At 41.8% G+C, this 14,281-nt stretch overlaps 1 protein-coding gene across 1 annotated transcript in view; it reads right to left on the reverse strand.

The window, feature by feature from the left end:
* The window catches only part of MAL2 (mal, T cell differentiation protein 2), a gene marked incomplete at its 3' end in the record, with an annotated part of 29,257 nt that overhangs the window by 10,149 nt on the left and 4,827 nt on the right, over positions 1–14,281 (reverse strand). The window contains exons 2-3 of the mRNA XM_019642090.1: positions 5,847–6,017; positions 1,499–1,654 (exon numbers count right to left, since the gene is read on the reverse strand). Coding sequence (XP_019497635.1) covers positions 1,499–1,654; positions 5,847–6,017 — 327 coding nt within the window. The remainder of the gene's footprint in view (positions 1–1,498; positions 1,655–5,846; positions 6,018–14,281) is intronic.

Below are 14,281 nucleotides of genomic sequence, written 5' to 3' on the forward strand. Positions count from 1 at the left end.
CATTGAGAAGGAGGGGACAGAAGGAGTAAAGAAAAATCGATGGCAGTTGATGATCAGCAGGAAGGACACTTGATAGAAAAATGTCAGTTCTAAGCCCCTGCACTTCGCTTTGTAAAATTGTGAAAACCAGTGGTTTTCTAACTGTGATCTTTGGATCACAAGGATTCTATGAAAGTGCCTCACAGATGAGGAGGTGGACAGAGGTAGCTTTATGAGAAGGGAGGGTGGGCATCACTGCAGACCCTCTTCTTCTACTCCAACCAGGGCATGCATGCTTTTGCCTAGTAAATGTAAACAGTTATTGGGTTTTAAGTAAGATGTCATTAAGTACAACAGTTACATTTCTTATCAAAGAAGGTATAAAAATCACTGATCTAAACTACAAGCCTTTCAAAGCTAGACCCATGCCTCCTTTCCGTTGCAATCCCACCTTCAGTCTAATTCACTGTAGACTCTCAATGAATTCAGACAATCCTAACACAGACTTGGGAAACTTATGACTAGGTCTTAGAATCATCAAGCCCTAACCCTTCAAATTCCAGGCTCTAGACCTGCACTGTCCAATATAAGAGCCACTAGCCACACATGTGGCTATTTAAATTTAAACTTAAATGAATTGAAATAAATGAACTAATGAGTAGCCACCATATTAGGTAGTGCATATACAGGCCATTTCTATCAATTTAGAAAGTTCTGTTGGATAGCACTACTCCAGACAGATTTTAATGGCTATATGGGGAGTGCTAGACCATTTATATGCTATTTGTATAAAACAGTAAAACATTAGGATCACAAACTTGCTAAACAGTCATATTAAACATCAAGAGATTTTTAAGGAATAATTTAGATTTCTGACACCTTAAAATTATCTAAAAAAACAGAACTACTGTATCATTTATCCAAATTACCTATGCCAATGCAAAATGATAAACTCACTTAAGTATATGAATTAAGGAGGATACTTTTTTTTTTTTTTTAATTTCCCCATGGAATGTATTCCATTTCTATTTACCTCTCCCACTCACCTGGACTTTCTTCAATGGCAGAGACTGTGCCTTACTCATCCCTGTCCCCTACACCCAGCAAATTACCAGCCTCCTGGTAGGCTCTTGGTAAATATTCACTGAATGAAAATGAATTACAAATAGGTACTGGACATTTGTTATTGAACAAATCTCCCTTCCCATGTCTGAAGTTACATGAAGTAAAAGGTACAATTAATTGTTTCTGCAAAGTCGACTTCGTTGTGCAAAGCCAACCGCCACCACTGACTGCTATTATATTATATAATCTTACCGGAATGTCAACACCTTTGTGCTTCCATTGCATCACCCCCAATAATAGCACTTGGCTCATAAGGTTATTGTACAGATACATAGCTATTCTATGTTGAATGCTAATGGCTGTTATTTAAGAAAACTAGGGTTGCCTGAGGAGTTACTTGGAGACCTTGACAGTGGAAGGGAAGTGATGGTCAACTGTAGCCATCAACACTTACTGTAGCTGCTACGTTTATGTTATACTGGCCATCAGTCAAGAGCGGTTCCACAGTCATGGTTGTATTGCAGTGGAGGTCATGCAGGGATGTGGCTGCTGCTTCTAGTAAAAAAGCTCCGAAGTAGAAGACGAACACTGTAAAATGGTAAGCAAAGTCCTGAAAGCGGAGGGGAAAGAGAGACATCTGCAGTTACAAATAAGAAGATCTTTTTTCTGGTCCTTATTTCAAATGATGAAGTTGAGGTTCAAGAAGATTAGAACATTTAATCAATCTTTGAACTGTGTCGGCCATTTCTGGTGTCTGCTTTAGCAACGTCAAGCTGTTAGAATCCAAATGAAAATCAACTGGCCAACCGTGATTCCATAGTGGCAAACCTTCCGATACACTGAATTTTATAATAAGGTGTAGAATTTCAGTGTAGATTAAGGTGCCATTGAGATCAATATTAATTAACATAACCTAAAAACAGGTTAACAGGCGCTGTCCTTAAAATTCAAGCAAAACAGCATTTAAATCACATCTTGTTATTATAGTTGTTATACAATAACTATATTACCATACTATTATACAGTTATATAGTAATATATACATACATTTTATAATTAAGTAATTTATTTTTGAGCAATTATTATTTTTATCCATTAGATTGTCACCCCATACATTTAAAGACACAGAAGACCTATGAAATCATAGAATTCAATAGCACATTTCCTCTCCTGACATTCTAAAAAAAAAAAAGTAATAAAATCATATACTTCTACAAAAAAATAAAGGAATTTCCCATACAAAACCCAGTTGTTATTAGGTTATTACATATGATGCTGGCATTAATATGAAGCATGACTCTACTAAAAATTCACATTATCTTACCTGAATTAATATATTATCAACACATTGCTTTGTATTTTTGTTAACATCCTTAAAACCACCATTTATTAACCCATTTTACAAGTGATGAATTTTTTCTCTTTTTAGTTAAGTGACTGTCTCAAAGCCACACAAAGATGAAGCTTTGAAGGGAGAACTCAAACTATATAGGTCTGTCTAGTTCCAAAGTCCACTTTCTTTTTTATTACATATCATATTTTTATTTCACCATTTATACAAATGCTAGAGAGCTTGGGGAAAATACTGGAGACATCTACCATGCATGTTAATATAACCTCATGATCAGTAACAGCTAGAAGCTATAAATATGCCAGTTAATATCCCACAACAAATACTTCTAGAAAATTCATTCTTTATGAAAATGCACACTTGCGTCCTTCATGCATGGTACATAAGCAACATGAAACTATTATCACAGGAGGAAACAATTATTTTTTTGAGCAATTAATATCTAACAACTCCAGGATGCAGGAATTAAAAATTGCTGCCATCTGGTGACAATGCCATGCATGACTCAAAAACGTTCCTGGCTGAGAGGGTACAAGATATATTACAAAACCTATCCAAAGCAACCATGTGGTCAAAAATGATTGAGTATGTAGGAAACCTCAAGAGAAGAGAACAACAACAACAACAACAACAACAAAAAGCGCTTTCTAAATATGGCAAGCATATAAGTAAACTCCTTGAAGGCAAGAATTGGCTCCTTGAAAGTACGTCCACCATATAGCGAGCCTGTGTAGTGACTGTGTGCTCTGTGCTGCTATTACCACTTTCCCCCACATTACAGTGGATTACTCCAGCTCAAAAAAAAAAAAACCCAGGAGAAACTTTGCAGGTGACCTATGGAACAGACTGGTAGGTCTTCCTAATTTCAACTGTCTCTTTCATAAAAGTGATTTAATTTAAAAAAATAAAGAAAAACCCTCTTACATTTTATTGTCCGATGGAATATCAGATGTAATGATACAAATTGGGGAAAATACAATTTAGGATATCTGTCCTCAATACCAATGACTCAATATAAGCAAAAAGTAAAAGGATGGTATGGACATATGTCTAATAAAACCAGGAGTGATACTGGAACAAAATATTTAAAATGGGTAAGGCATGCACTTCAGCCACTTAGAAAGAAGCCTGGGCACTGCAGGATCCTGGGGACTCACTATTTTTCTGGCTATTAACCCTTTAGTTGCTGGGCTATTAGAAGATCCAGGAAAGTCCAAGAGGAAGGGCCAAGGTAACGCGGGGCACAGCACCTGGGACGAGGTAGTACGCTGGGCAATCACTATGTGTTAACTAGTAGTTAAGTTCCAGCAGGGCTATGCTAGTACATACTGGTCAAATACCACCTTTGAGGCTGATCCTAAAAGAACCTGGGGGTGCTGACCAATGTCAGGGACTGACTGATTCATCCATACATATTATGGGAAAACGAGGCACTTAGAAAGAGGAGATTAAGCCTCCAACTGTAACTGAAATAGGGACCTTTGATCTTCATCACTTGACCAATTATTAGAAATATTTTCCCATCGTTAATGAGAAATCAAGGCAAAAAGGTAAGCACATACAGAAGGACTCTCAAAGATTTGTATTGCAAGCCTCGGCGTGTCTAAGGAATTCTAATGATTATCGATCACTTATTATGAATCAGACACAAAGCTGAGCATTTAATAATACATTATTTCTATTATTTGTTAACAGCATCTGGTGAGGTAGGCATGAGTAGTACTTTACAGGGGAAGAAATTGAAATTCATACAGGTTCAATATTTGGCCCGAGGCTCCACAGTAATTAAGCACACCAGCCCTAACTTCGAAGCCTGTGCACGGCTGTAACCACTGCACTATACTTCCTTCTTAGCTTTCCACTAACCCAAGCCTTCACCTCTAGGCTGGTGTAACGCAGGCAGCCACATTCACTAGATGTGACTGTTGATGACATTCGGGAAGACAGTTCTCCTTATGCTCTGTAAATGAGACAAGAACAAATATTTCCTCTAACAGCTATCCTAAAGCTACTGAATAAAATGCTACCATACTTGAAAGGGGCATCTATGAAGCCTGACAGAGGCCTGATTTAAGCTTCTAACCACCCAAGTGTGGTGGACATCTAAGAGGGGTTCGTCATGAACGTCTTGAAAGGGCTGTCCACCGTGGATTAGAACTGATGATCCACTGGGCCATTCCGAGATAGGCCCAGAGAATGAATAACCACAGGCATGAAAGAGGCCTACATGACATGGGAAAGGGACATAAGTTGATCCAATTGAATGGTGCCATCGTGTTAAGAATTGTGTTGATTGCAAATTCTTTCCTTAAAATTGACCAATTCTTGATCATTTAGCACAGGAATTGAAAATGCAGGCAATACCTCCTTTTATTGTGTTTTGCTTTTTTGCATTTCTCAGATATTGTATTATTTTTTTACAAATTGAAGGTCTGTGGCAACCCTGCATCGAGTGAGTCTATTAGCACTGTTTTTCCAACAGTATTTGCTCACTTCGTGTCTCTGTATCGAATTTCGGTAACTCTCACAACATTTCAAATTTTTTCATTATTATTATATTTGTTACGGTGATCTGTGATCGGTGACTTTTGATGTTACTATTGCAATTGTTTTGGGGTGCCATAAACTGCACCCATAGAGGACAGCAAACTTAATTGATAAATGCTGTGTGTTCTGCTCCATCAGCTGGCTGTTTCCCATCTCTTTCCCTCTTCTCGGGTCCCCCTTTTCCTTGAGACAGAACAATATGGAAATTACGTCAATTAAGAAGCCTAGCGTTTTTTAGCAATAAAGTATTTTTAAATTAAGGTACACAGCTTTTTGTTTTTTTTTGTTTTTTTTTAGACATAATGCACTACATAGACTACAGTATAGAATAAACACAACTTTATATGCTCTGGGAAACCAAAAAATTCCTGCAACTCACTTTATGGTGATATTTGCTTTTTCAGTGGTCTGGAGCCAAACCTGCGATATCTCTGAGGTGTGGGAACTGGGGAGAAGCCTATCAATATAAAACATCCCCTTTTCTATTTGGAGAGTAGAATATATAGCTATTTGTTTTCTGAAAAGAATATATGTATTTAATAACTGAAACAGAAATCAATGGAAAATTTCAAGATATATGTCACGGCACTCATCTATTAAAGGCATCTGTTCAATAGTTCAATAACTATAATGCAACTCATTTGTTGTATGAAGTAGAACAGCCTTTGAGTAAAGGTCATCTAACTCATAAAGGAGTCACAGAAAGATCGCTCAGCTCTGTCAACACAGGAATCTCACAAACTGGGACCTTGCTGACCAGCAGGGTGGTCACATGGCCACACGGCACCGCAGCAGGCCCTGCGGTCTGACCTCGTCTCACCCATCAGAGGCAACAGATAGAACAGGACGTAACGAGATAGCATGCTTCCCACATTTTCCTGGAAAAGACGTGCAAATCCCTTACCAGGAAGTTCCAGTTGACATTGATCTGAGTCACCATGCCAGAGAGGAACAGGCCCAGGAAGAGGAGGGACAGGAGAAAAGCCATCACGGACACAAACATGACCCATCCTTGGAGCAGGGGGAGAGGGACGTTGGAGGAGGCGACCAAAATCCAGACGAGTCCCCCGAACAGCTGAAGGTAAAAAGAAAGCCGGGAGTAGGTTAGGGCAACAGAACTGAATGTGCTTGTATCACCCTCAACTGCTGCGTTTGCGTCTCCCCGGACTCCTGCCCACGTTCCTGCCAGCCCTCCCATCGCCCTTCTCCATCACTGTTGGGGATGCCTTCTCCCTCGCCCCTCAGATGCAGGGCCAGTGCTTCCAGTCACGGGCCTGGTCCGACGCCACACCCGTTTCTGCACCTGTCCGCAGGCTGGAATCTTGTCCTCAGCCTGCGAACAGGTCCAGTATTCTTTCATTATCTAAAAATACTTTCCTCAGACCCTGCTGCCTCTCTAACTGCTGCCCTCTCTAAGTGTTTTCCTTTTCAGTCAACCGTTTTTACAAATTTATCTTTGATTGGGCCTCCGCCTCCTCTCCTGGGTGCTACTCTTTAAATCACTGTACAGTGGCTTGTGCCCTTACCACTTCTCAGAGCATTTATCAGCAAAGATCGGCCATAACTTTCTCACTTGTCTCTTCTAATGGTCATCTTTCAGTCCTTATCATAACCTATCTGTACCTGTGAAATTATTGCCTATAGATAGATAATAGTTGCAGCTGTCGTACATGATAATAAACAATAAAATTGACCATCATTTACTGATACTCTTCTTTGTGCCAGCATGGGAGTAGGTAATTTAGATATTCATGGATCTAATATTCAATACATACCTACTACTTATCAGGCACTATTACCAGGGGCTAGAAATAAAATGGTAGACAAGCGACTCTCAGTCTATGCCATCCCAGAATTCAGTCTCTTATAGGAAAGAGACAATTAAGCAAGTTTCATACCTGTGACAGTTTGGCAAATACTGAGTATGGGAGGTCCACAGAACGAGGGCTCTAAATCCAGATTTGAAAAGTCAGGAAATACTCTCTGGAAGTAACAACCCAGGTGACAGGGCCCGGGGGAGGAGCAGGGGCAGGAGAAGGCCGTGCAGGGCAGGAGGTGAGTCCCGAGATGATCTGGGGGGAGCTGAGAGAGAGCCTGGGGAGCCGGAGGCTGAGCTGCAGGGTCCTGAAGGCCAGGTCAAGGAGCGAACTTCACCCAAGGGCAACAGGAGGCCACACACAGATCACCCTGAGCAGGGGCTGGCAAGATCGGGTTTGCATTCAGAAGTTTCTCTCTGGCTAGAGTGTGACAATGGGCTGGAGAAGAAAGGGGTGGCAGGCTGGGGACCATGTAGGAGCCCGTTACAACAACAAGAATGGAATCTAGACCCAGGGCGCAGAGCACCGAAAGACATGAATAGATGAGACAGAAACTTAAAAAGAAGAGGGGGTGGTAGTTGGTTACTGATCAGATGTGGGACATGATAGCCAAAGACCAGATAAAGAAAATACCTAGATTTCTGGCTTGGGCAACCAGGACTGCGGGAGAGAAAAGATGAGGAGGAACCGTTAGGGGGTGAAGACAGGAAGTTGGATGAATCCAAGAACAGCAGTCTCCTCCATGCTACCACTACACGTCCTTTGAATGGCATGCCGGGCCCTTTGTGATCTAATCTGTCCTCTTCATCCTTGTCTCTTGCCACTCAGCCCCTCACATTTTACGTTATAGATTTTTTGTTTTTTTAAAAACCCCACAGTCCAAATACAAAGCTCTTTCACGTCTGTGTGGCCTGACATCCACTGGCCAAGAATGTCATTCCCTCCCCGTGTGTATTTGAGAAACTCCCATTTATACTCGTCTTGGATAGCACATGATCCACAAAGCATTTCCCCAGCTCCTCACCTCACCCCCCACCCGACTCCCCCACTTCCCCGGGCTTAGGAACCCTTGTCTTCCGGGCAAGCTCCTTACTGTGGATGTTACACTGGTGAGAGACATTGTAGCTGTATGTCCCCCTCCTGCAGCTATACACCTTCCCCAAGACAGGCAAGTGGGAATCAAGCCTTCACTACTTGTCCCCGCTCACACGTGCACGCGCGCGCGCACACACACACACACACACACACACACACACACACACACAGGTGATCTCACAGAGGCATGTACCTCGGGCGTGTACATTTGCTTAGTGTGGCTCTCACATACTTGCTTAGTGAACAAATAAACTCCTAGTGCCCATGTAAGAACAGGTGGGGCTCCAAATATTAAAAACCAATAATCATCACATCTTCCCTCTTAAGTACCTCAATAATATCCCAATCATACAGCCACTGAAGGTTAAAAACAAATTCTATTTCAATTTCTAAAAAAAAGGCCCAGTCATATAAAATTCATTACTATTTTGGAAAACATTTTTGAAAGCATAATAAATTATCACTTGAGCAATGACCACTAAATCACCAAGCTAATAAATTTATAATCATGGTGGTATCTCTCAAGTCCTCAGTTCAAAATTTAACCATCAACCCAGAAAGTTTTATGAAATAAATCTAAGTCATGAATAGTAATGTATGTTTAAAAATTTAACCACAACCTTATTAGTAGCTATGGAAGAAATTGTGTTCCTTAAAAAAAAAGTATCTACTCTTTCCTACTGTTTAATAAATATTTGAAGGTGATAAGATCTTCAAATCCTTTTTTCCTCAACCTTTTTTTCCTGGTAGCCTTTTCTTACTCTCCTACTACAAACAGCCTACATTACTTTAAATACGGTTTAAGAAATACTCGTATACATCATTAACTATCTATTAATTCAAGAGTTATTTATTGAGAAGGTACAGGTATTAAGGGTAACAAAGAACAATGGGCCACTGTTTATTAGGGGCAGGCCGACTCAAATAGACAAGCATAATTATGTGATGTAAGGATTATGATAAACTGACACCTCTGAAGAAGAGGCTATATGATCCCTTGGAACAAAGCATAACATCTAATAAACGTGGACTGGATCGCAAATGGGACAGCCTCAAATCTACTGCCAGGCACGACAGAAGGATACTCAAAAAAATAGGCAAGGCTCAGCCTGCAGGAGCTCTAAATACGGGGGAAAAAGACACCATTAAATTTGATTCAGGAGCAGATTGGGGCAAGTGCTATAAACAGAACTCCACAACAGTGTGCTCTGAGACACTGGGAGAGTGGAGAGCCGTCCTGGCAGGCGTCTCGGCAGGCAGGCGGGTGAGGCAGGGTTGCAAGCAGGCTTTCATCCCCTGGGCTTTGACAGGGGATGCTAATGGGAAACAGCGTACAGGGATTGTTCTTGTCAGACTCAAGATTACAGCCCTTCCGACACCTCAAAGGCTTGGAAGGGAAACTTAGTGCGTATGTGGCAAGAGAATCGATTTGCCTCCCCATCGGTGGTGTGTGTGTTGCAGGGAAGGAGGGCAGTGCAGGGAGGAAGGCGTGTGACACACACACACACACACACACACACACACACACACACACACACACACACACACACACAGAGCATCCATGGCTCACAGGTCCTGTGGAAGCCAGATTAAGCTCTACTCACCACAGCACCTTTGGAAGGTGGGGGATGGGCCAGAGGACATAATTAAGCCTGCCTTGGAGAGCCACCTTCCTTGTTGCAAGGCTGTCACCAGGGCCTCGACACAGTTATTTCTTCCTGACTTCATGATTTCCTTTTGCCCAAAGCTACTTTTTCTCCTGAGCTCTGCAGCAACCCAGCTCCAACTTTAAAAATGGAGCTTTTAATGACATTATCAATGCTCGGTGTATTCACTTCATCTAATTCTGGGTGTTACTAAGCTCTGAGTATCCAGTTTTATTGAGATATAATTGACATACAACACTCTAAGTTGAAGGGGTACAGCATAATAGTTTCCCAATACACATATTGGGAAACGGCTACCCCAGTAAGTTTAGTTAACACCCATCATCTCATACCACATGTATCACATTTTGAAGTTTCTCTCAGGAACAAAGTCTGGGCTCATGACTCTGAACTTCAAGGTCTAATGAAAAGACAACCTGACTTCCAGGTAATGGAATCATTTCCTAGAAGAAGCTGTCAGCCTTCCCCACAGTTACCTCTTCCTGTCTGAGCTCAACTATAAGTGTACCTGGCACACATTTCAAGGGCTCAAATATATTCTGAGTTCCAGTTATTAAACTGCTACACATCCCTAAAACAAGGGTCTCCTTTGTGGTTTACCGTTTACTTCTCACTTGAGTTTGGCCCCTGCAGGCCAGAGGGTGGGACTTGGCTGACACCTTCCCACAAGAAAACTGTGGACATCCTCCTCTACCCATCATGCTAACTCGAACCCTCAGGGTAGGAGTTAAAACATGTTTTCATTAGAAACTGGGGACTGGTAAAAATACACAACCCCACGGGAAAACACAGCATGGAGCAAGCAGCAGCTCTTGCAATGCCGACCGCGTAGAATAAAGACTTCTCAACTTTTTTCCTATTTGGATGGTCTTCTCATGTCCCCAAAGGATTCCCTTTGCAAATAGCCCTTTTCTCTTCAAACGTTACTTATTTCCTAATAACCTCCTTTTCAATATGCGCTCCAACATCTCGGCTAATAATTTTCACACCAATTTGACACCTTCACCTTAGTATGCTCTTGTTATTCACTGAGTAAACAGGCTGGTCCTGACGCTGACCTATTTTCAGTCACTGTGTGGAATGAGAACAGGGAAAGGTAAGTGGCTGTGAAGGCATGAAGGGCTGGTTCTGCTGCCCCTAAGGAGAAAATACTGCAGTATTTAGAACTTTCTGCGTTCAACATATAACCCTTTCCTTCCAATCCTCCTACAATTCACATATCGGGTATTTCATCACTTTGTAGCAGTGGGGATCACCAAAGTAGCTAAGCCTAGAGGAAAATAAAATTGTCTCCCAGTCTAGCTTACAGAGTTAGTTTGAGAGGGTGAAGCTAGTCAGGATAATAGACGTATTAGCTAGCATTTCGTTGAGTTCTTATGTTCCAAGTACTGTTCTAAATGCTTTATTGTACCAATCTAATCCTCACAAACACTGAGAAATAATTACTATTATTCTTCCCATTTTACAGGTAAGTTAATTGAGGCACAGAACAGTTAATAACTTACCCTAAGTTATAGTTACAGCATATTAGGCCTGGCAATTGGCTTCCAGAGCTTATGCTATTCATACTATGCTATCCTGGCCCCCTCAAAATTTAGTATTCATTCTAGATCAGGTTGGCTTGGTACAGACAACGGAAGGTTCATTTCCTAAAAGGATATCAAATTGGGTAGAAAGTGTAAATGCATTTTTCTGAGGACACAGCCCACTACTGTCATCAGAATCACATAGGGGTTTGTGACCACCCCTCCCCCCAAAAATCCAGAACACCTTATCAACTTGATAACCCTTCCTGTTTTAATGGATTCTTATTTATTGGGTATCGGTAAATGAAACAACATGGTTAAGGAATTGTTTAATAGGTTTGACAATTGATCCCCTAGTGAAAAGGTTACTCTCAATTAACTCCATTTAATACACCATTTGTATTCCAAAAGATTTAAAAAAAAAAAACAAAAAACTGGGAACATACTTCAGCCAACAACACAATAATTGGTAGATGTGTTTGTTTACAAGGCAGCCCATCAAAGTAAGTTGATTGGAAATGTGACTACAGTCAAGCGGTCACAGAGAATGCTGCTGCCCACCCCTGCACGCGCACCTTGTCCCTGAAGTGCTGCTTTCCCTACCACCGTTTCTGTTTTGTTTTATTCCCTCTCTGGCCTCTGGCCTTATCCCCTGAACACAGAATCCATTACACTGGTCATGCTGCCATGAAAATGTCGCTGGCTAACTAAACTCCATGTCTTCCCGAAAGATCCCATGGCTTCCAGAAAGATTTCCCTGGCTGGATGCCATCCCTTGGTGCCGCCACGGCGACTGCTGTGTGTATCCTCCATGGTGCTTATGACAACTGGTTTGAAATCGTGGGTCCCCATGCGTGTTTCACCCACTGGGTTGTAAAGTCCGAGTGCCTTAAACATCTCTGAATGTTCAGAACCCAGGGCGGTGCTTTCTACACAAGATGCTCCGTTGCATTCCAGCGTGCGCAATAAACGGTTCTAGGAGAAAGTGCTCCCGAAGTGCAGCCTGGAACTCTGCTGTTTGAAGCCTCGCTCATCCCCTGGCACATGGTGGGTGTGCAAAAACAGGCATGCATCTGCTGAAGCAGGAACATGTGCTTCTCCATATTCAAGCTATTACGGGCAACGCCCACCCCCGAGTACAAGATCTCAGAAGACTGGGATGGAAAGTTACGGGGAAGTTGGCACCTTTTGCTAGTCTAGCTCATGACACCTCATTTGCATTCTTCCTCAGCCCCCAAATTTGTTCAGTTTACCTATTCTGCTGCAACTGTCACTGGAACTTTTGCCCAGGGTACTGTTTATCTGGTGCCTCACCCCACCCCCTCCTGCTCTTCTCCATCAGTCCCCATCTGTCTTCTCACCATGCTGACTCTCATCCAAACTGGTCCTGGACTAGCCCTGGTATAGTTCGGAATTAGAGCTACAAGTTGGCAAGGTTTGGTTTTGTTTTTGTTTTTAATCAGGGAAAGAAAATAATACAAGTTCTGGGAAGCAAAGAGAAATGACATATATAGAGGAGCCAATGCAGAAAATATCTCCATGCAAACGTTTTATGTTTCAGAGTTACATTTGAAAGCTTTAAATATATGTCTAAGGATGCTAGAAAGAATTACACTTTCTTTCTCCCCATATGACTCAAATTTCCATTTCTGTTTTTTAAAAGCTGATGCCAACCCTAAATGGAAAGCATGTATGACAGGGGAGAAATATGTTCTGCCCCCTTTTTATTTATAATTCCCTTTGATTTTTAAAAATCCTCTTTTCATGTTTGTAGGTAGCTAGGTATTCCCTAGGTTAAAACTGTTCGTGCATGCCAATGTCTTTACATCAGCCAGAACTGTACCCATCCTTGCCTCTTGTCTTTCATTTTTATCTCCCTCCTTTCTGAAAGCTATTATACAAAAGTTTAGACTGTCCTATATGGTGGCTAGGAAAGGACGTGGCCCTTTTCAAATAAGACAGGACACAGGAAATTCAGGTCAAACTACATATTCCTGGAGAAGCATCATGGCATTTTTAGAGTTGGGCAAGACTTAAGAGGGCTGCCCTTCTCCACTGCAGCCAGTTTCTCTAGAAGATTTCCACACACTGTTCAGCTTGTCCTACAGGACAATCAACTAGCATCTGCTAAGTGGTGCACGTGCATGACACTGGGTACGCCAGCCTGGTTCCTGTTCCTTGTCATCACACGGTGTTTTCTCTTCCTTCATATCAATACAGATATGCCATGTCCATGGCTCCTACTACCAGGTACAACATTTCTTTTGAGCTCTGCAGAACAGAGCTCCTCTCCTTGACCTTTTTCCCTTGGAGCTCAAGGTCAAGGTCATCAGCAACTTGGTTTAAAGTTTTCCATATTTCAGTTCTTCATAGTTCTCACAGGGCTGCCCGTCAGGGCAAATGACGACCGAAAATAATCATGGGAAGAAGCATCGGTTTATTTCTCTCAAGAAGTTTTAAAGACTCTTTTCACAGGGATGGAGATATTTAATCCAAAGGCAGAGGGAAAAAAAATCTTACTTATAGAATTAAAACCCTTGTAGAGAGGGAAACATATCCATGGATAGCCCCTCTTCACCACTGCAAACACCGTTTCCCTTTGCATCCCAAATCTATTTTCTGGGCAAGAAAAGAAAACTCTATGCATATGGACGTTTATCTATTAGCCCAACGAATGTCAAAGCTTTGGGTGGAAAATAATGTGAAATCCCTTCCATAGATTTATTTACCTGCACGAATGCACATGCCTGCTCCTCAGCCCCTCCCTCCCATCATCCTTTCATTAACATTTACTTTTCTGGGATCATTCCTCTGAGTTCATCTTATATCTAAGTTTGGTCTGATACCATTTCAGGACATGTCAAACTTCACATACAGGGTTGAGCTCCTCAGCTTCAAATTTGTCTCTCCTCTCTGCTTTTTTTCTTTTGACCCACTTTGGGTTCTCATCCAAACCACTGCAATGAGTCCCATAACGGATCCCACTGCCTTCCATCTGTTTTACAACCAAACTTCACTACTCAGAGAATTTCTGAAACAGAAGTCTGATCAAGTTCACCCCTGTCCTTCAGTAGGTCCCCGTCACTGATAGAATGAATTCTATGCCTCGGCCTGTCATTTCTCAGCACATCACACTTGACACTTATTTGCTCTTTTTCTTTCTTTTTTTTTCTGCCACCTTCTCACTAATCATGTAAAACAACAACAAGAATCCTCCCTGCCCATCCTCCCCCC

This window comes from Hipposideros armiger, unplaced genomic scaffold (genome assembly GCF_001890085.2).
Source record: "Hipposideros armiger isolate ML-2016 unplaced genomic scaffold, ASM189008v1 scaffold_65, whole genome shotgun sequence".
NCBI classification, from domain to species: domain Eukaryota; kingdom Metazoa; phylum Chordata; class Mammalia; order Chiroptera; family Hipposideridae; genus Hipposideros; species Hipposideros armiger.